The following is a 22196-nucleotide window of genomic DNA, read 5'->3' as shown; positions in this document are numbered from 1 at the left end:
AACACACACACACACACACACACACACACACACACACACACACACACACACACACACACACACACACTGCCCCCACCTACAGCAGTGTGAGGAAAGGCCTCTGCCTCCAGGGCTTCTACCAAACACTCTCTAGAGCTCTGACCTGCTCTGATACACTCAAATTCTTTGATATAACAACTGCGGGAAGAATCTATCCACTCTATCTTACCCAGGGCTATCCTCTGCACTAGGAAGAACCTAGCAACTAACTGCCCACAGAAGCTTTGGTAAGAAGCTAACAGGAAGGCTATGATACAGGAACTCTTATTCATAGCCTGTGTCTGACTATCCTATAGTCTTCTACAACCGTCTTCTGACAGACACATAAGGACTGTGCACCAGGGCTAGGGAAATGAGAGTGCCATATGGGGTGACTCACCCTCGCAAGGGATCCACAGCGATGGCCCGGGGTTCACTCAGGTCACGATTGAAGAGAGTGCATCGGCGGCCACCATCCACTGTGGCCACTGAGATGGTCTTATTGCCTGAGTCTGTCCAGTAGATGTGCTTGTGGACCCAGTCCACTGCCAGACCCTCTGGGGAGTGCAGCTGCTCGTCAATTAGGACTTCCTGCTCTGCTGGGTCACTGGCTTTGTCCATGTAGGCGCTTAGGAGAGACCAGGGCTGGCCTTGGGCACATGCTCCCCCCACGAGCCCATCTGAAGCTGCTTATGAACCCTCCCCACTGTCTCTCCACCATCTCTGGATCATGGCCTTGGATTTTAGAAAACTTTGGTGAGTTTTCACTCAACACATTTCCTGTGCCACCAAGGAAAGGATATAGGCTTAAAATCAGCCAGTATCTGGTTTAGTAGAGGGACAGAAGCTTGCAAAGGTTATAATGCCTTGTGGCTCAACATTTCCTGTGTCTTTGCACTTCTTGACTTGGCCACCAGGTGGCACACACAGCTCAAATCTGCTCTCAGTGCACTTGGCCTAAGCAGACCTAGGAAGTGAATGAAGCCTCTGTACTTTCAATGCTACTGTGATCCTGCTTCCTTCCCAGGTCCAACTCTGTCTTGAGAAAGCCTAGAGCCTTCCTTCTTGTTCTCCATCAATCATCCCTCACTGCCCCTCCAGGCCTGGCTACAGGGGACATGCCACTCACCTGTAGATCTTGCGGTAGGAGAGGTCACACCAATAGATGCGATTAGTGACAACTTCCACGTCTAGTGCCACAACGTTCTTGAGCATAGGAATGAGGCGTGAGTAGTCGCGTTTCACCAGGTCTATCTTCCGTACCTCATGCCGATTGGTGAAGATTAGGGATGGGCTCTTGCCAGCTGTCATGTAGGGAAGTTGAGAGGACAGGGTCAGTGCAGGAGTCAGGGACTCTAGAGACAAGGCATCTGCTACTAGTTTGCTGAGATCCACTTCATTTTCCTGTGAAGTAGGGATGAGAGTTTTGATTGCACAGGGCAGAGGAGCAGATGAAATACTGAGTACAAAAAACGTACCGTGGAAACATAACATATAAGATGCTTTTATTAAAAGCACAGCTCACATTTTTTTGTTATTGCATTCTTCTAAATCTTCTACGACTCCCCCATTTCCTCCCACCTGCACAAAACCCTGCTGTCTCACCCTCCCCTCAAAGCCACGTAGGAATGGGAGAATAATGAAGACTGCTTTATGGCAGGTGTGAGTGAGTGTGTGACGCAAACAGGGAAGGGAATTAGGACCCCCAGTAGAGGAAAGCACAGGAGGAAAGCAACATTCCAGGTCAGTTTGCTACTGCCAAACTACACATTCTTTGCCCCACAAATGAGAGCTATGATGCTTTACCTTTCAGAAGCTGCACTGAGAGGCATCTTGGAGTGATTTTTAACAAGCCATGATTAACAGGAGAGACCTTATATGTTTAGGATGTGTTTTTTTTTCTGATTGTATATATTCAGAGATATAGATAGATAGATAGATAGATAAGTCTTGTCCATACACGGACAGTTGTATGTTGTCTCCGCACATGTATAATGTGTGTATATAAAAATAGGTTACATAGTACATGTGATGTGTAAATAGGTTACGTAGGGCACAGTGTGAGTGTGGTGTTGTGATATACGTGCTGCACATGGCATTTGTATATCTAGACTCCACACTCATTTTTCTAACTGCTAACTCAGTAGCCTCCACTTGGCCAGAGACAGCTATCTCAGGCTCAACGTCTCCAAAATAGTCCTAACATTCTCCCAACCCTGTTTCTTCCCGCGTCTTTCCCAAGGCCAGAAATAGCAATCCTATTTTTTTCATTTGTTTAGCTAAAAGTTTTGGAGTCTTTGACTCTAACATCCCACATTTAATCTATAAGTAATCCCACTGGCTAGTCTTTAAAATATCCCCACAGTCTGTCACTCCTCAATGTTCCCACTGCCAGTGCCCAGGTCTACCCAATCTCTCTCTTCTGAATTACTGCAATAACCTCTCACGTGGTTTTTCCACTTTTCTTTCTTGTCCTCTGTAGTTTATTCTCAGCAATGGAGCCTAAACCCACACAACATCCTCTCAACTCAAAACTTTTTGAAGGCTTTCTTCAGATGCATCAAGTCTAGAAGGCCTTTGGGGATCTGCTCTGATGTCATCCCTGCTTGTCTCCATGTCCAGTGGTACTGGTTCCTCACTGTTCTTGCCTATGCGATCTGTACTTTCATCTTCTTCCTCTTCTTCTTTTCTTTCTTTTTTTTAATTTCATAAAATATTATTTTTTATTGTAATTAGTAAAAGGGTTACATGATATTTGCCAGATAGAAGGCATTAATTCACATACATTGATACCCTTTCACATGTCTTGGTACCCATTACCCTCCCCCCCACACCCCACACCCGTCTTGGTTTTCCCCCCTCTCTTCTTCTTTTCTTTGCCAGTCCTGGTACGGAGGAATCGAACCTGGTGTTCATGCATGCTAGGCAAGCACTCTACCACTAGACCAAATTCTTAGCCCTGTACTTCCTTTTCTGTTAGCCTGGAATACTGTTCCTAAAGATAATGGGATGGCTTACTACTTCACCTGCTTTAGGCCTTGAATCTGACATAAAGCTCCCAATTTCTTCCTGAGGGCTTCTTGACCTTGTATTTAAAACTAACACCCATTGTTCTCCTGGACTTTCCTATCTCAGGTGATTACTTACTTTCTATTTCTCCTATTGCCATCTGCCTGGCACTGTATTCTATTTATCTTGATTTTGTGTCTATCTATCTCCCCAGTTAAAAATATGTTATGAGCAAACACAGTCATTATATTCAATGTATATTAGGTAAAAAATGAATTCTGTGACTTGAGGGGGGATGGGAAGAGGAAAGGTGGGAGAATGAAAGAAGGATGACACTGACCAAGAAGCTTTCTACTCATATCCTGACTTATGGAATTGCAACCCCTCTGTACAACTACATAACATTAATAGTAATTAATAATACATTTAAAAATGTAAGCCCATGAGGATTGAGGGGCTTGTGTCTGTTTTGCTTACTGCCAACCCTAGTGCTTATGACAACATCAGACATTCAATATAAAGAACTAAATAGGGTTACCCAAGGTTATGGACATGGTCTTGGAGATATAAACATAATTACATAGACATAAAAATCTATGATGGGCTATATATTCTATAGACAGAATGTTTTTTTTTTTTTTTTTTTTTTTGCCAGTTCTGGGCTTGAGCTCAGGGCCTGAGCCCTGTCCTTGGACTTTTCTCAAGGCTAGAGCCCTACCACTTGAGCCTCAGCACCATTTCTGGCTTTTTTCTATGTATGTGGTACCGAGGAATCGAACCCGGGTCTTCGTGCATGCTAGGCAAGCACTTTAACCACTAGGCCAAACTCCTGGCCCTAGACAGAATGTTTTATTGCATAGATTAATATGTATCCATGACATACAAAGACTCAGCTTAATTTTAATTGTGTTCTAAAATCTATGTGCTAGTGATTATACAGAGATTCCCTTCTTGAATACTTGTTTGTTAAACCTGACATTTGAAATATGATGTAAAAATCAATGTTAATAAAATCTTTAAAAAAATCTAATTAGGAAAGCTTGGGGTGAGCAGCTCACTCCTATAATTCTAGCTACTCAGGTGGTAGAGACCAGGAAGATTACAGTTCACTGTTGGCCTGGGCAGTCTTGTCAGATGACTATCTCCACCAATAGCTGAGTATAGTGGTCCACACCTGTCATCTCTCCTACAAATGAAGCTGAGATAAGACCCCATCCCATGGGGGGGGGAGGGAAATGGGTACCAAGACATGTGAAAGGGTATCAATGTATGTGAATTAATGCACCTTCTATCTGGCAAATATTATGTAACCCTTTTACTAATTACAATAAAAAAAATTAAAAAAAAAAGACCCCATCCCAACAGAAAAAGCTAGGCATGGTGGCATGTGCCTGTCTTGCCAGTTACAGTCCCAGTTGGCTCGGGCGTATGGTGAGGGGAACAAGACTCTAACTCAGCAAGTTCAAAGCTCTGAGTTCAAATTCTCATACCATTAAAAATGAATAAAAGATGAATGCAGTTGGCTGATATGACTAATGTGTAGGTATGTATATTACACTGTGTGTGTAATGTGCTAGTCAAAGCCTGTGGGCTGTATTAGGTGTCTAGGCAGTATGTGTAGTGCATTGTCTATGGTGTGTATTTACAATTAGGGCACTGTGTGTACATGTATACATAACCAGTCCTCACATGAGGAAGCATTCTACTTCCTGTACCCTCAGAGGTGTCACTTGCCCTTGCAGGGTCCATACCTACAGCCTTGCAGTTTTTAGTCAGTGCATCCATCTCATAGCCGGGGTGGCATTCACACTTAAAATAGCCCTTGTAATTCACACAGATCTGGCTGCAGGCATCTGGGTCTTCACACTCATCAATGTCTGTGGGGAGAAGCAGAAGTCAGAATTGGCAGGAGGATCTGCTTCTATTTGGGCAGATAGGGGGAAGTCTCACCGCCACAGGTCTTCTGATCCAGGAGCTGGAAGCCTGCTGGGCAAGTACACTCAAAGCCGATCTTGAGGTCAGTGCAGATGTGGGAACAGCCACCATTGTTGTACAGACACTCGTTCAGCCCTGGGGAGGGACATGGGCCCCTGAAGTTGATGTCCAGAAGGGATGGGAACAAGGTAGGGGGATGCAGAGCAGAAGCAGAGCCTCAGGGCTGCAGAACTCCCAGAGAACCAGTAGGGCTGGAGACCTCATTAAGCCTCAGCTTCATGAACCAGAGGAAGGGGGAAGCGGAGGTCCTAGCTCAGAACAGATATCATCATGGACAGAATGGAGTGAGAACTCAGGTCCTTGGCCTTGCATGCCAGAGCTCTGTCCACTATCCTGCTGGAGGCAGCTCAGCCTGAGGTCTTCTGCAAATCTATTGCATATAGCTTGTGCTTCCTCATGACCACAAGTTCAAGGAGCTGTATTTATAAGGTCCAACCTTCAAGATGGCCCAAGAATACCTGCTTGAAAGGCCCTTGCTTGCACTTCTCCATGTTCCTCCTGGAGCAGCTCACTATACTCTGGAACAGCCCCAGCTTTTGTTAAGTTCTTCCTTACAGGATCTATCTCCTGTAGCTTTTCCCCCACTCCCTACAATGGTCTCTGGGTTTGACCAGGTGCAGGGGGCTCCCTCAAAGCTTCCTTAAAGGCTCATTTTCGGTCCCCTGCCACTCTGATGTCTTTCTCTGGATACACTTGCTGTGGATAGGCATGGTCATATCCCGCTCTGGACAGAGCCCAGGCCTACCCTGCCAATCAGAGGGAATCCAAACAGCACAGGATGGCCCCTGCCATCCTCTTCTTAGAGCATCTGAGTCTCTTAGGCCAGGGATTTTTCTACACAGATCTATTGTCAAGTCAGTTTTCTCCTACTGTCTTCTTAACTCCTCTTATCTCAGCACCTATCCCTATTCCTCACCATAGGCCTGGTTTCAGGGTTACCAACTGCTGCAAGAAATGCCAGGAGGTCATCTAGGTCTGGTTTCCCATCCTCCACTCCCTCACCACCTTCTGGAAGGTCCTAGGAAAAGTCAGGAGTCCAGGACCAAGGCTCACCAAGTTCACAGCATCTCCTGAGCTTTAGAATCACAGGTTAATTCCACAAGCCAAGGGAAGTTGTCACACCACCCCTCTGCCCACCAGGCTCATGCACTGCCATTCCAGCCAAGCCAAGCAGAGCTGAGCTGAGCCAGGCCTGGCCATGCAAACAGCTGGTCTGAGCTGCCCATCCCAGGCCATGCACAGCTATGGAATGCCCCCACCTCCAGCAGGAGCCATGCTTAGGGAACATCCCCTTTACCCCTGGGCCTCCTCCTGTTTCCCTGGAATGCTGGTGCAACTGAAAGAACAAGATCACAGCAACCCCATGAGTAGGAGGTCCAGGGGTAGCTCAGCCAGGTCCAGTCCTGGGAAGCCCCACACTGTTGGGGGTTGGCCGAGACACAGTAAATTCAGAGTAGAGTCTAGGGAAGACAAGACGTTCAGGAACCATTCCATTACTGCACACAGTCTCGTACTGTATTACTTCCTGGGTACCCTTCATTCCTTTGTTTGCTCATTCACACACCACCTCATTCATGCACCCACTCACTTCCTTCCTCTCCATTTGCAGGTAGCAGCAACATTAGTTCTGTGTATTGAGCACTCCTTGGAATGGCATGTGTAGGCTGGCTCTGAAAGGGGAAAAGAAACTCTGGCTCAAAGTGACTGGTTTCTGATGAAAGATGGGCAGTCCTCCAGGGCTGAAGTAGATTGGGAGAAGAGAAAGGAAAGAAGTCCCGATTTGTCTATTTCTGCCTGAAGGGAAGTCTCTGGCCTCCACAATTCAGTCTAGCCCAGAGGTGATTCTGCTAAGGAGCCAGGAGAGGAAGGAAGGGGTAGGAGTGGTATTTGCTTCCATGGAAGGAAGTAGTGATGTCATGTTCCCCAGCATGCACACACCCTTGCATGCGCGTGTGCGCACACACATACACACACACACACACACACACACACACACACACACACACCAGCTTATACACAGGACACAGACAAGGGGACAACGACACATCTACACAGGCTTGCACATATGTGTGCATGTGTGTGTAAATGACATTTCCCAGCCTTACACAGGAGATGTGGCTACAGACTCACTGATATCTCACCAGCACAGAGACAAAAAGGAGGCACACGGACACAAACACATACGTGCATACTTCTCTTTGGCATGTCATGCAAAGAACAAGACTGAGTTTAGTAAGCTAGTAGTCTCTGACTAGCAGTCAATCTTGAGTCTTTCCTGGCAAAGACTAGGGGCAGGGAAAGTGTTTCCACAAGCTCAGAGGTAAGCTGAATGACCTTCATGAAGCTATTCTTCCTTTTCATCAGTTTGGGTTTTAAATCTTTGAAGGGGAAGGAAAGATGCTGTTCCTGGGGGTGCCCAGGAGACAAGGCGCTGGGGAAGTCTCTTAGGAAGGGACAGGCCTAGGCTCCATCTTCAGGTATTCTCTAACCAACTCTCCTGAACTACTAGACTGAGAGCAACAGAAGAATGACCCATGACATCTGGAGTCCACATTAAATCCTCTGTTCTCTACAGCCTGCAACCCACCTGCTAGCTTTGGCTTTAAAGACAGCTTCCTCCATTTCTCACTTTAGTCTAGTGTAAGAGTGTGCTCTCTGCAGCAGGCCCCAGGATGCTGCCACCTTCTGAGAGTGGGAATGCCCTACCCTCACTCAGGATGGAGCAGTGGCCCTGGGGCGTGTCTCAACTGGTAGCCCGGCTGTTCTTCCTCTTCTATCCCTCTGTAGGGTCTACTGCTGGGGACTGGTGGCCTCAGAGACCAGGTAGCAGGACAAGAATTTCAAGGAAGAAATAGTTGCAGAGAGCACACACTTAGAGGTCTAAACATGGAAGGAATAAAGAGGAAAGACCAAGTTTGTGAGGAGCAGCCTAACATTTGAGCATCTGGGATGGAGAGAAAGGTACTTAAGAGTTTTATTGAGATGTAGAACAGAACTCACTCCAGGGATAAAGAGTCCCTTCTGAGGCCACAAGATGGCACACAGGCCCAGAGATGGTCAGATCAGAACGTGTCAGAACAGAATGGCACAAGAGGGCCAGGAACCCAGAAGCCAGGAGGGGGATGGCAGAAGGGTCAGTTCGGTCATTGGGTATACACAGGTATCATACCACACTCTTTCAGAAGCTCATCCGACCAGTCCCGGCAGTCCCTCTGAGCATCACACACTTTCCCGCCGTCCACGCACTCGCCACTCTTACACTGAAATCTGCGGGGACCCTCACAAGTTGACTCTGTCGGGCCAGACAAGAGAGTGCACAGTGGCTGTGAGAGCATGAGCAGGAAGGGCGGGCTGGGCCACGGCCCACAGATGATGAATGGAGTGCCGGCACCAGCTCCCACAGGGCTCTCAGAGATGGCTCAGGCTAGACAGCCAAATCCAGAACCAGTGGAAGCTCTGTTCACAGGACAGGATCCCAGGGATAACCAGGATGCTGAAACTCCCACCCACTCCCCTTTGGCTGGGCAGGACTGAGGGGGGTCTGTGTCTGATCTAGGGTTCTAGGAAAGACCATGTAACAGCTCTACAGAGACCTTAAGAGGCTGGAATAACCTTCTTGGGGAGCTAGGAGGGAATCTGTGCCCATTCCTCCTGACACCTAGTGTGTTATCTGTTCCTTTAAGAGGCAGGTGGTGACTAGAAGAGCAGGATCCAGTCTTTGCTCAGTCTGAGGATGAGTGAGGGAAGTCAACCTGAAGCTTGGATGTGCGGGGCCTGCACTTCCTAAAGTGACCTTCAATGCCTCCCTAACCCTCTTTCAGTTTTTGCCAAATCCTTAGAAATCCAGTGCTTGTACCACTGGAACCCCACAGGAGGCGGGCCAGGAGACGGAGGGGCAAGTGATGAGCTGGGGAAGGTGTATCTAAGGGAGCAAGGGGAGACAAGTCAGCTCCCTCCAGGTCTGAGAGGGAAGTCAGGCGTTTCCTCAGAAGAATGCTGCTCCTTTGCCCTGACCACACGCACCCTGCAGGCAGCCAGCTTCATCACTCCCGTCTGGACAGTCTTGTTCCTGGTTACAGCGTTTGATTGCAAGGACACAACTCCCATCCCCACACTGGAACTCGTCCCCACGGCAGGTCCCTACTGCTGCTGAGAGAGGGCAAGAGGAGAGGTCAGGGTCAGTGTGGTGCTAGGATAGCTCTCCCCAACCTCATGTTATGTCCCCTGGCAAGAACACCAGTGGCTGAACTTAGAAGCCCCTGCTAAGGACACCTGGCCGAGGCACCTCCAGTGTACACATGGGAAGACTGAAGCTCAGAGAGGGGAACAGCCTTGTCTCTGGTCACATAGCACTCTGGCTGGCAGGGCCAGGACTAAAACTCAGGCCTATGATTTCCCTGTCCATCACCTCTCAGAACAGACACTTGGCCTTCTGTTGAGTCCTGATACTCATAACTTAATGATTTTGTCCACTCAATCACCTTTCCCCAAGCCAGGTGCTGTGGGGAGTGAGACATCTCCAGACCATAAAGAGCCACTGTTGACCTCCCCCCCCCACCAACCATGCCCTCTGGCAGAAGCTGAGGTGCGGAGGGGAGCTGAGGGGTGCACAGATGAGGACATCAGCGTGTGATGGACTGTGACAGCAGGCAGAAGGACCTTGAGGCAGCTCCCTGGAGGGACCTAATCTGGCTGGAACAGTTGGTAGAATGTGACAGGCCCAACAAGGAGGGAGAGCAAGTGGGAGGAGCTCCTGAGCACACTAGGAAGTTGTAACTGACAGAGGAAGCCACAGGGCAAGAGAACACACACAGCGGTGAAGGTCCCTAAGGTCCCTGGCTTCTGGGGTGAGACCTGAGCTCCTCCGCTGACCTCAAGCAAGCCACCACCTTTTCCCAGCCTAACGTGTTGCAAGCAGGGAAAGCAAGCCTGTGGCAGGATGCGCAGGCCCTGGGCGGGGCTGGGCGAGGTGGTGGAGGGGGCTTACGGCAGTCGGCCTCGTCTGACTTGTCCTTGCAGTCGCGGTCGCCGTCGCAGCGCCAGCCCAGGTGTATGCACTCGCCGCTGCGGCAGGCGAACTGGGCGGTGAGGACGCAGGCCGCGGGCGCCGCCGGCGTCCCCGCGCCCGCCCGGCCGCAGAGCTCGGCCGCCTCGTCCGAGCCGTCCTCGCAGTCCAACTGGCGGTCGCAGACCCAGCGTTCGGGGATGCAGGCGCCACCGCCGCCGCAGCGGAACTCGTGCCGCCCGCAGGCCGGGCCCGCGCAGCCACGCTCGTCGCTGCCGTCCCCGCAGTCGTCGTCTCCGTCACACACGAACAAGGCGGCCAGGCAGGAGCGGTTGCTGCACTGGAACTCGTGCGGGGCGCACACTGCGCGGGACAGAGAGCCGGTCGGCCGGCCGGACCGCAGGCTCTGCCGCCCGGCCCCGCTGGTCCTGCCGCGCAGGGAGCGTCCCACCCCGGCCTGTGGGCGGGAACGGGTCCTGCGGAGGCCGGCACTGGGGACGCCGGGGCTTCCAAACCCGGGCTGCTTGGTGACTTGGGACAAAACGCACCTGCCCTGTCCCGGGCCCCATGGAAGGAGAGGGAGAATTCCTCCTGGCTGCCTGCAGCGTGGAAATGTTCTGTTCACATGACTAAGCCCAGGCGACAGGGTCTACACGTGTTCCTTGATGGCCTAGCTGTGAAAAACCTGTTCATTCCAAGTTCCAGACGAGCATCCATGGCTCGGGACCCATCACCTTCCTCTTGAACACACCTCATCTGCAGCCACCTTACATTTTTGCTCCTGTGCACTCATTCCTTCCAGCCTTTGCTCAAGTCTCTCCAATCTTTTGGGCCCCACCTCTTGCTCACCACTGCCTCTCTATTTATTTATTTTTTTTCCATTCATGAGTTCTCATCCTTTAAAGGTCCAAATTCCACCTTCTCCATAACACACTGTGTACTTCTTTGATTGGGAAACCTACCTCTGCCTCTGGTTCCGTTTTGTATTCCTTGCACAGCTAGCTCATGTGTCTAGGTTTTGTGTCCTCCACAGGTCCTATGGTTACACACAGCCCAGGGACCATCCTGTCCTGAATGCCTGATGTGGAGTTCCCAGCAGGGAGTGTGAGTGCAGAACACAGTAATAGACTGCCATCTACTAAGGGGTGTTCAGTAATTAAGAGCATAGGTCATGGGCCTTGCCTGGGCCTTGGGCTTCCTCCCTCTGTTAGGGTGAACTCAGAGCAAGGAAGATCTTGGAGACCAGTCCAGCTGCTAGTTTACAGGTAGGAAAACTGGGTTTCAAAGAGGAGAGAAACTTGTCCAGGACCACAGAGGCAGTCCATAGTGATGAGAGATCTCAGGCTTTGGGCATTTCCTTTGTTTTGGTCCCTTCTCTCAGCTTTTCTGCTTCTATTTGTTTGTTTTTCTTTTGTTTGTCTTCCTGTTTGGAGTGTAAGCTGTTTTCAAGACAATGAATGCCTAACCGCCTCCCTTCCTTTGTGTCTTCAGACACTGGTCAAGAACTGGCCCTGTGTCGGGTGTGTCAGAGAAGCAGAGGCTGTGACTACAGCTAACAGGGTGGTAAGCAGTACCAGATGTCTCCACATGGAGGCACCCAGAGACCATGTTTCTATTTTCTGGTGGAAAAAAAAAAACGTCAATTTTCATTGTTACTGAATATAATATAGAGCAATGACTTGAATTTCACAATGTAGGCAGTTCATGTCATGTGTTTCTGACAGCTTTACCAAGTTTCTGACAGTTGCATTTTCTCTGCTTCTGTACTTTTGGGATACTGGGGCATGGGTGGGAAAGGAACACCTTCTATGACACTGTGACCCTTAACATGATGCTGATGCTTAGATTAGTTCACCCCCTGCCTGTCTACACTCAGCTCGCACCTGTACAGGAGGGAGGAATCCTGCTTTCTGAGGGTCCTGGCAGGAAGTGCTTTTACTTAACACTGATGTTCTGAAGCTATCAGGAACTCTAAGATGAATAGAATACCACCTAGGCCCAGGGAGCCACTCATAGCACTCATAAATGAAAGAGCCTCGGGGATGGCAGAATTCTTCTTCCTCTACCCAGGTGTTAGGAAGCTGTGGCAAAATAGCCTAAAAGACCTTCTAATAGCCTGGCTCCAGTAGTTAATGGGTCATCTTCCTGTCCCAGTAAATGATCACAGCTGAAGAAACAAGCTAATGTCATCACTGGGACTTTAAAACTTCAGGTCCCAGACAAGATCTACTCCCTCTCCCCACAAATGGTTCCTGCATTAGATCTATCCAGACTCCAGACTTAGAATCTCAGAGTGCTAGAAATCAAGACTTGGGAAGAGATGGCTTCTCATCTGGAGCAGAAAGTTAGTATTCTCACAGAGAGGCAGTGGTGAGCAAAGTGCCTGTCAAAAGCCCTCCTGAGTGACAACCCATAATCTCAGCCCCGCCTCACAGCACCAGTAGCATAGCCAGTCTACTTCCCTCTGTGACCAAGTGCCTGGCACATAGTAGCTACCAATCGAATTACAATGAGTGAGGCTAGACCACGGTCCCTATTGGCCCAGGCCTTGCTAGCCTGCTCCCTGAGGAGCAGATAATCCTGTGTTGAAAGCTCAGTGACGTGGAATTATCCCAATGACCACTTCCATCTGTCCCTGCTGAGGACGCTGGGAATATCTTCCCTACCCAGTGACATCTAAGACTTCGTCCTTCCTTCCCCAGGAATCTATGCCCTCCTCCCCAACAATGCCAGTGCCCTGGCTCAAACCACCACCATTCCTCCACACAGCATGCATTCTGGTCCCCTGCCCTTGCTCAGAGGTTGGTAGATTTGTGGAATGGATGAACAGATGCCAGTCATGGTAAAGAGCTTTGCTATCCAGACCTGAATTTGAATCTCAGTTCCATCACTCAGCCTTGGGCACTTTTCCTCCCTTGTCTGAGCCTCAGTTTCCTCACTCTTAAAATGAGGATGATAATGGCTACACATGAGGTGACTGTGAAGATGATAAAAAAAAAAGTCTCCCAAGTGCCTGGCGGTTATTATGTCCTGATTGTTGTGCTTTTCTTTTTATTCCCAGGCTCCACTCCTTAAGGTTGCCTGACTATGCTTGGCAGACCCTGGATCTCTAACCCCAGACTCACAGGTAGCACAGCCGGCTTCGTCTGCTCCACCCTCACAGTCCTTCTCCCCATCGCAGCGCCATGAGGCAGGCACACACTTTTGGCTAGTGGGTCCACAGCTCAGCTTCTCTGCAGGACATACTTGCCGGGCTGTGGAGACAGATGTGAGTAAGTTAGCCAAGGGGTAACGTGGGGCATAATGCCAACCAGACATTCTACTTGGTCCCAGCCACCTGGCAGGAGGCCTTAGGAAATTCATCAGGGCTTCCTGTCTCAGTTTCTTCATCCAGAGTCTGTCTGCCCCTAAATTTTAAATCGACTCCACCATTGCCCTGCAAAATGTTCTCTCACAGGCTCCTGATCTCTGACATTCAAGTCACCTCTCTGTCCAGTGACTTCTTCCTACTCCCAGCCAAACCCACTCAGATCTCCCCTTTCAGCTCTAGTGCTATGGGGCCACCATGTTCTACAGTCTTCCCTGCCTTTTCCAGCTGTGGACCTTCGGACTTCGGATCTCCTTCTAGATCAGAGGCTCCACGATCTGAATCAGTGGACTTAGAGGGCTCCCTGAAGCTCCAGCAGCTCCAATCCACCCTAAGAATCTCTCTCAGTGATGAGTGATGGTGCTGGGATCAATCGCTGTGTGGCAGGATCCAGCGGGACTGCACAGCTATAATTAATGCAGCTGTAATCAGAGGCTGACTCAATCAGGGGCCTGAAGCCCCAGGGTTGATTCTCAATTTGGAAGAAGAAGAAGAAGAAGAACACTATCTGGAGCCAGGAGGCACCTCTCATCCTGGGCTTGCCCTGATCCATGTAACAGACATACCTCAAACATGACTTCCAGGACATGTAGAATGCCCAAGCTCAGTTGTCTCTAGGATATGCCAGGCACATCGGGGTAAGGATTACGTCCTGTCCTCAGCATGGAGCTTGAAGACTTGGGCTCTGGAGCCTGGCTGGCTGGGTTTGAATCATAGCTCCATCATTCACTGGCTATGCGACTTCGGTTAGAAATCTTTATTTCTATACCAATAAAATGAGGAGAGCATTACGACCTGTCTCACAGGGTTGTTATGAGGACCAGGTTAATGTCTACAAAGCATTGCCAAGAAACTAAGCCTAGTACTCACTAGATGTTCCCTATTATTATTATCATCCACCCAAGTCTCATTTATTCACTCAATGAATACTTATTCAGTACTACTGTGGACCAGACATGGTGTGGTAAGCACTGAGAGCCAGTCACACAGCTGGCAAAGAATGGTATGAGAATTCAGGCAGCTGTGTTTGATGCCAGAGACTAGGTATAATCTGTTGCTCTCCAGAGGCAGAGACAACCTGTGGTCTTACTTTGAACTCTGAATTCTGACCTCAGACCAGTTTCCTCTCCTCTTATATCTACTGCCAGGTGGAGACTATAAGGGATGGCGAACAATCACAGGAAAGTGAGGCAGGGGATATGTGTCTTCATTAAGGGCCTCAGACAACACTATGCCACAGAAACTAATGCTATGTTTGGCCACTCAAGTGTGGGCCCCACGTTATCCTTAGAAGCACATTTTATAAAGTCCACAGAAGTCCACTGGGAATTCAAAATTCATTTTATGGAAGTTTCCCTTTGCAAATAACTGTTAGGCAGAGCTCGGTGAAGTACGGGCACTCAGTAACATTTTAAAAGAACTTCCTTGGGCTGTCATGTCAGGTTGTGATGTGAGAAGGGCTGGAAATTTGAAGACCTGTGCTCCTTCCAGGGGAGGGACCTCTATCAGTCACATATCACAGAACCTCAAGTAAGTGTTTCTGGGTCCCCCCAGAACACGAAGAAGCTGAAGCTGAGCAGCATCTCCTTGAGGGTTCCCAGAACAAGGAATAGGAGGCCAGGAAGCTGTCAAGGTCCAGGTTACTGGACCCTAGCTATGAGCCGATTCTAGGATTTGAAGGCAGAGTACAGAATCTGTGTCTTAGTGAACAGTCCACCTCCAGGCCAGGTGATTCCAAGGTACCTCTATGTGAGAGCCTCTGAATTTATCACTCTGTACATCTAAAACATATAAGACATTTAATCTGTTCCACATACAATGATAGCATAAAAGTGATACAGGCGTTGTAGACATTTACAAGCCCCTGAGAGCAACAGGATGAAAGAGCAGGTCACCACTCATCCCTATACCAGATCTTAGGAAAATGAACCTCTGCAGGAACACTCTGTCCCAGGCATTCGAAGGTGTGTCAGGCTGCTTTGTACCAAATACTTTATTTCCCATTTACTTTAGGACGGTCAGGATGCTCATGCCCACTCTTTCCCCTGCCCCCCACCATTGTCTCAATTAATTTGGAACTTAATCCTCGATGAGGATTGATAAGAGGTGAGGTGTTTAGGAGATGATTAAGTCATGTGGGCAGAGACCTCTTCAGTGGGTTAATGCTCTTGTAAAAGAGCTCCCTTGTCCTTCTGCTATGAGAACTTGGCAAGGTGGCACCATCTATGGTACACTGATTCCGTAGCTTCTACAACTGTAACCAATGGATTTTCTGCTATCTTCAAACGATACCACCTAAGACATGGTTTTAACAGCAGCCAGAGGCAACTAAGACACACCATTACCCTCACCCTGACAAATAAGCAGGTCCTTCAGGATATGGGTCCCAAATTTAGGGCCACTTTTCACAAGGAACTAACATGTCAGTAGTGTTCTCTAGACTGAATAAGGCAGCATTTCTACAGATAAGTACTCCATTATAGAGATGAGGAAACTGAGGATCAAGAAGACCAAGACCTGGCCCAAATATACAGTTGAGAGGCAAAATCTGAGTCCCAGCTGGGTGCTGATGGCTCATGCCTACAATCCTAGCTACTCAGGATGCTGAGATCTGAGGATAATGGTTCAAAGCTAGCCTATGCAGGAAAGTCTATGAGACTCATCTCCAATTAACCACCAAAAAGCCAGAAGTGGAGCTATGGCCCAAGTGGTAGAGTGCTAATGTTGAGCAACAAAAGCTCAGGGACAGAACCTAGGCCCCGAGTTCAAGCTCCAGGACACACAAAAAAGAAAAAAAAATCTGATTCCTTAAATACAGTCCTGCCCTTTCCATCAAACTTTGTGTGCTCAAGATCTAGCCTCAAACTCTCCTCTTCAAAGGTCAGATGACGAAAGGGCCTTTGGCCATATATACCACATCCTGATGCTTGGTTTTGCAGACCCCAGTGTACCAGCAGCCAGCTGAACTTTTAATGAATATTTATACAGTTAATAGCATAACCTTTCAGCAAGGACAATGATTAAACAATCCGTCTGCTTCCCTTCTTTATAATTAATAAGACATTTGCTGTGTCCCTAAATAGACAGCTCTAATCACAGGCTCTCAAGGACTCAGCAGTGGTGCACACCATTCCCTCACTCCCAAACAGCCAAAACTCTAGGAACGCCCAGCCAAAAGGGCCTTGGAGGAAATTCTGATGAACATATAGAATGGCAGGAGCCAAAGGTTCAGACAGGAACTGGATACTGGTGTTCCAATGCTTGGTTCTCCTGAAATCCCACTGCCTGCCTCTCTTAGGATGTAACTAAGACTGACTTTGGCTCTCCAGGCTCCAGGCCAGGCCTCGGTACTACAGAGCTCTAGGAATTGCTGATGAAGACAACAAATCCCATAAAGGTAAGATCTCTACTTGAAATCTCATGGTGACAAACACAGCTGGACTTCTATCCCCCATCTACACTGCTTAACTTACTGCACTTAACCATTGCTCATAAGAAAAGTATTCTCCATTGGTTTGTCCCTAGCACCTCTGAGCTATAAGAGGGCCCCTATATCTTGGTTCTGGCAGGCTGTGCAGGCTGAAGCCTACTTTCAATCGAGGCCCCAGGCAACAAGATAGAGGAAAAACAGTATGGGATTTAGAGTCACAGAGACTTGTTTATTTACTAATGCTAAGGTTCTTAGGCAAGACAATTTTGTATATGCTAGCTCCTCTTAAGAAACAAACAAACCACAACAACCCAGGTATCAGAAATCTATGATTAATGGAATGGGTAGTTTAAATGAGGAAACGTAACCTCGGTGCTGCTGGCTCACACCTATCATCCTAGCTCAGGAAGCTGAGATCTGAGGATCACAGTTCAAAGGCAGCCCAGGCAGGGAAGTCTGTGAGACTGTTATCTCCAATTAACCACCAGAAAATCAGAAATGATGCTGTGGCTCAAAGTGATATAGCACTAGCCTTGAGCAAAAGAGATCAAGGACAGCAACCAGTCCCTGAGTTCAAGCCCTACAACTGATGAAAAATAAATAAATAAATGAAGAAACATAGAAATCCCTATATTCAAAAGTCTAGAACAAACATATATCACAAGAAACAACTGTCCTTATCTGGGTGCAGGGGGCTCACACCTGTAATCCTAGCTACTCAGGAGGCTGAGACCTGAGGATCCCGGTTCAAAGTCAGCCTGGGTACAAAAGCCTGTGAGACCCTTATCTTCAATTAACCTCCAGAAAACTGAATGTGGCACTGTGGCTCAACATTTTAGAGTGGTAGCCTTGAGCTAAAGAGCTCATCGATAACACCCAGTCCCAGAGTTCAAGCCCCAGGACTGACTAAAATAAGAAAGAGAGAGAGAGAGAGAGAGAGAGAGAGAGAGAGAGAGAGAGAGAGAGAGAGAGAGAGAGAGAGAGGGAGAGAGAGAGGAAGAGAAAGGAAGGAAGGAAGGAAGGAAGGAAGGAAGGAAGGAAGGAAGGAAAAGAAAAAGCAACTTTCTTTTTCATGAGTTGTAAATTCGAATGGCTGGTGGATAGATCTGATTTCACCACTACGTAGCTCTCATCCTAGGACAGCCTATCCTTCTGTGACAGGTGTGTCCAAGGGGGCATCGTTAGCCTCAAGTTCTTTTTTTTTTTTTTTGCCAGTCCTGGGCTTGAGCTCAGGGCCTGAGCCCTATCCTTGGATTGTCTCAAGGCTATTGCTCTACCACTCGAGCCTCAGCACCATTTCCAACTTTTTTTTTCTACGTATGTGGTACCGAGGAATCGAACCCGGGTCTTCGTGCATGCTAGGCAAGCACTCTACCACTCCTGGCCCGTTAGCCTCAAGTTCTATGAGGCAAGAGTGAAGAACCCCACTGCAAAAAGACAGGTACCTCCAATGCTGGTGAGGGGCCTTGAAACTACCTTGGAGGGGCTGATGGTATTTACTAATTTCCTGAGAATCCTGCCCCAGAAATCCAAACCCATGGGTCTTTCTCCAATTCATAAGTTCACAAATGAAGGGGGGAAAAAAAAAAAGAAGAATGAAAGTTCTTGGTAGCTGCTCATTGATCAAGCAAGTCTAAAGGGCCAACTCCAGTGAGTTTTAGGGGCAGCTAACCTCCAGATGGGGACTGGCTCTAAAGGAAACAAAGACTTCTTAGAGCAAAAGCGATAGGAACCACCAGTGTCACTCTGCCTAGTTCTGGCTCCACCTAAAGGACCATTCTTCCATGGAGAAGATGGTAGTTACACTCTATGGGATCAGGCAGAAGGCTTCTAGCGAGGGTAGTCCCTAACTTGCTGAGTGATGCAAAAAACCTCCAGACCTCCATTTCCTAATTTATAATAGGAAAATGAGTTTGGTTCTCAATAAGGGCCCACTTATATAAGTTGCTCCCCTTGAAGTACCCTTTCTTCTGCTACCTGCACCCCTCCTAACACATGTCTGAAGGTGGGTCAGAGCTGACTCCAATCAAGGGAGCTATAATTAGAGCTGAAATGCTGCTTTCATTAGGCAAATGTTCTGGGTTTTCCCATTGTGACTCTGGCTATATTTTATGAGAACAAAACCCAGAACCTGACAGAAAGAGAGCTGAGAGGAATTGTGACCAGGCAGAGCAAACAACATAGCAGGAAGGAATGGAACAATTAGGACCCATTCCTGCTTGCCTTTCTAGCCCAACACCCCCTCCCTCATACTATCTGAATGCCAAAATATTCAAGTGTCTTAATAGTCTAATAAACTACTATGATGGAGGCAGAGGGCTTAGAGTCCACTATAACAACAAACACAATACTCATTTACTCCAGCAATTGATTTTCTCATTGAGTCCTTACATCCCTATAAGGCAGGTGCCATGATGCCACTTTGCAGAAGGAACAGAGACTCAGGAAGACTGAACAAGATGTATGAGGTCTCGAAGACAAAAAGGCCTGCCTGACCCAACTATATCAGATAGCAAACACTATGCTTTACTATCTGTAATATCTGTTAGGGGTGGGGAGTAGAGCTCTATCCTGGGAGCTGGCACAGCCCCAGAAACCTGGTAAGCTATGGAGGTTGCTATGGCAATGCCAATTAAATGGACAGCAGGATGGCTGCTGGGTTTTTATTCCGTTAGGAAGCTGTGAGCAAGCCTACTACTAGGTTCCATTGCCCCAAATTCTGCCTGACCCTTGTGCCAGCTCCTCTAAGCAGCCTGCCCTAGCCACAGGCAATCCTAGCTACTCAGGAGGAGGCTGAAATCTGAGGATCAAAATTCAAAGCCAGCCCAGGAAAGAAAATTCCTTGAGACTCTTATCTCCAATGAAGCTGAAAGTGGAAGCTGTTGCTCAAGTGATAGAAAACTAGTCTTCAACAATAACAAAAAAAAAGTGTAAGGTGGGGCACAGAGTTTGGCCCAGTGTTTGCCTAGCATGCACGAAGACCTGGGTTCAATTCCACGTACAAAGAAAAAGCCAGAAGTGGTGCTGTGGCTCAAGTGGAAGAGCTCTAGCCTTGAGAAAACCCAAGGACAGTGCTCAGGCCCTGAGCTCAAGCCCCAGGACTTGCAAAAAAAAAAAAAAAAAAAAGAGTAGGGGGCTGGGCCCGGTGGCTCACACTTGTAATCCTAGGAAGCTGAGATCCGAGGATCAAGGTTCAAAGCCAGCCTAGGCACTAGAGACCATGAAATTCTTATGTCCAATTAACCACCAGAAATTCGGAAGTGGTACTGTTGCTCAAGTGGTAGAGCCATAGCTTTGAGCTAGCTGAAGAGCTCAGGGAAAGTGCCCAGGCCCAGAGTTCGAGTCCCACAACCGACAAAAACAAACAAACAAAAAATCAAAACAAGGACAGTGCCCAGGCTCTGAGTTCAAGCATCTAAGGAAAAAAAAAAAAAGAGTAGGGACACTGCTCATACCCTGAGTTCAAGCCCCATGACAGTCACAATTTTAAAAAGCAGGGGGGTTAGATAAGGGTAAGAAGCAGGCAGGAGCTTATAGGAAATGACCAGGATAGCTGTAGGAAAAGCTAGGCTTCTCTGTTTGCATAGTGTTTCCTTGGCTGCTACTCTCACAACCTAGCTGGTGCAGGTCAAATTTCTGAGAGCTTGAGGGGCCTGTGTTTGTTATGAAAGAGACCTGCTATGGAGATAAGTTTGTGCAACTTCTCTGGGCCTCCAGCTGTCCAACTGTTAACTGGGAGGGGATCTAGGAGACCAGGGAAGTAGAACAGGAGGGCCCCTCATAACTTACAGGGTAGGAAAGCAGCTGGGATGGATGAGAGGGAGGAAGGCAAACACTGAGATGACTGGGAAGGGAGAGTGGTGAGAGAAAAGCTGAGGAGGGGAAAACAAGGAGTGAGACATGCTGAGAGAGCGGGGTGATTGCAGGACAGGACGAGGGGAATGGAGGGGAAGATGAAAAGCAACATCAATATCAAGAGTCAGATGCTGGGAGATGGGGGGGTTTGCACAGCCCTCAGGCAGTAAGACAGCCCCCACTAATAACACCCTCTCCCTCTGCTTTCTGTCTCCAGTGTCCAGGCAGTAAGGGACATCAGTTGAGCCAGCTGACTGTATCTCCCTTCCCCAGTTGTGTATGACTTGGCCGGGCAGGCGAGGCCAGGCGGCCAAACCTGTTTGAAACCTCCGTTTTTCTCTGAATGAGGTCTACCTCCCTCTCAAGGCTGCCTCGAGGAAAGTCACCAGTGGGCGTGGTGGGGCTTTGTTCCTTCTGAAGCTCAGGACAATGCACGGGGCTTCCCTCCTGCCCAGGCGCCTTGGGAGAGCCTGGCATTTGGCTATGTGGCAGAATGAGGAAAGGATGGGGCTCTCAGCGTGACTAGAGAGGGTAGGGCAGCTGGGCAAGATGATGAGGGGCCCTTTGTCTGGGGCGGGGGTCCGCTCTTGTTCTCCCTTTCTCCCTTTCTTTCTCTCACACAGACTGGTAGCTCTGTTGCTAGGAGACAAGGAAACCCAGTTATCACCAACTGCAGCCCTAGATGGGACTCCAGCCTCCATTGTCCCTGTCTCTGCCTCTGGGGCAGCTGCTACCCCTAAAGAGAGGCTTCTTGGTCCCCTACCAGCCCTCAACCTACGTGTTCCACCCCCAACCCCCCATCTCAGCCTTTTGTCTCAGGCTTGCACTACTAAAGCTCTGCCCCAGGACCACTGGGTCCTTCCCCGCCCCCTTCTCATCTCCTTTTTAATTTAACAAATGTCAGGGAATGACCTGCTGGGTGTAAGTTTGCTTTGAGGATTAGAGCCAGGAAAAGAAAGCGTGGAGAGACAAAGCCCTGAGTATGGTGTAGGGCCCTCCACCTCACCCCTGGCTGCCTCTGTGGTCCTGAAAGATGGAGTTCCTGAGCTCAGCCCACTCAAAACAGAGGAAAGAGCTGGGCCCTCAGAGGTCTGTCTAGGCAGCCATAAGCAAATCGCAGCCTCTATGGGCTTCAGTGTCTTCCTTTACAAAATTTGGAAAGTGACAGTACTTGCCTCACCAGGATGCTTTGAGGACAAAGGGAATTAAGGCACACAAAGAGCTTAGCATGGTGTGGCACTCCGTAAATGCTTAACAAGCACCCGCAGTCATTTGCCTTAGCGCTGCTGGAATTACGATTAGGTTCCTGGAGCATAAAAGCAGGGAGGCCTGGAGGATGCACTGTAGCCACATCTGAGCAAAAAGATTCAATGGGCTGTTTCTAACTCTTGATGCTGCAGAAGCAGGGTCAACCTGCAAGAGGGTTGTGAAGTCCCCAAACAAGCAACCAACAACCAGATATACTTGGCTTCACCAGGACCCGCCCCCACTTCCTCCCAGGGCCCGGCATGAAGTGT

General features: G+C 48.7%; 1 protein-coding gene across 10 annotated transcripts in view; it reads right to left on the bottom strand.

Annotated features, from left to right (window-relative positions):
• Lrp8 (LDL receptor related protein 8) overlaps nucleotides 1-22196 on the bottom strand; it is a 72065-nt gene that overhangs the window by 16471 nt on the left and 33398 nt on the right. For 2 of the 10 annotated variants that reach the window (XM_090334800.1, XM_090334799.1), the window contains 8 exons: nucleotides 13153-13281; nucleotides 10010-10390; nucleotides 9046-9171; nucleotides 8192-8314; nucleotides 4978-5097; nucleotides 4779-4904; nucleotides 1148-1322; nucleotides 419-646 (listed from right to left, as the gene is read on the bottom strand). In XM_090334800.1, the coding sequence (XP_090190926.1) occupies nucleotides 419-646; nucleotides 1148-1322; nucleotides 4779-4904; nucleotides 4978-5097; nucleotides 8192-8314; nucleotides 9046-9171; nucleotides 10010-10390; nucleotides 13153-13281 (1408 nt within the window). Of the gene's footprint in view, nucleotides 1-418; nucleotides 647-1147; nucleotides 1323-4778; nucleotides 4905-4977; nucleotides 5098-6319; nucleotides 6359-8191; nucleotides 8315-9045; nucleotides 9172-10009; nucleotides 10391-13152; nucleotides 13282-22196 lie in introns of all 10 variants that reach the window. The other 8 variants (XM_090334805.1, XM_090334806.1, XM_090334803.1 and 5 more) reach the window with 7 other exon arrangements.

This window comes from Megascapheus bottae, chromosome 6, assembly GCF_031878675.1.
Source record: "Megascapheus bottae isolate mThoBot1 chromosome 6, mThoBot2.hap1, whole genome shotgun sequence".
In the NCBI taxonomy this organism is placed as follows: Eukaryota; Metazoa; Chordata; class Mammalia; order Rodentia; family Geomyidae; genus Megascapheus; species Megascapheus bottae.
This window is presented reverse-complemented; position numbering and strand designations above follow the sequence as displayed.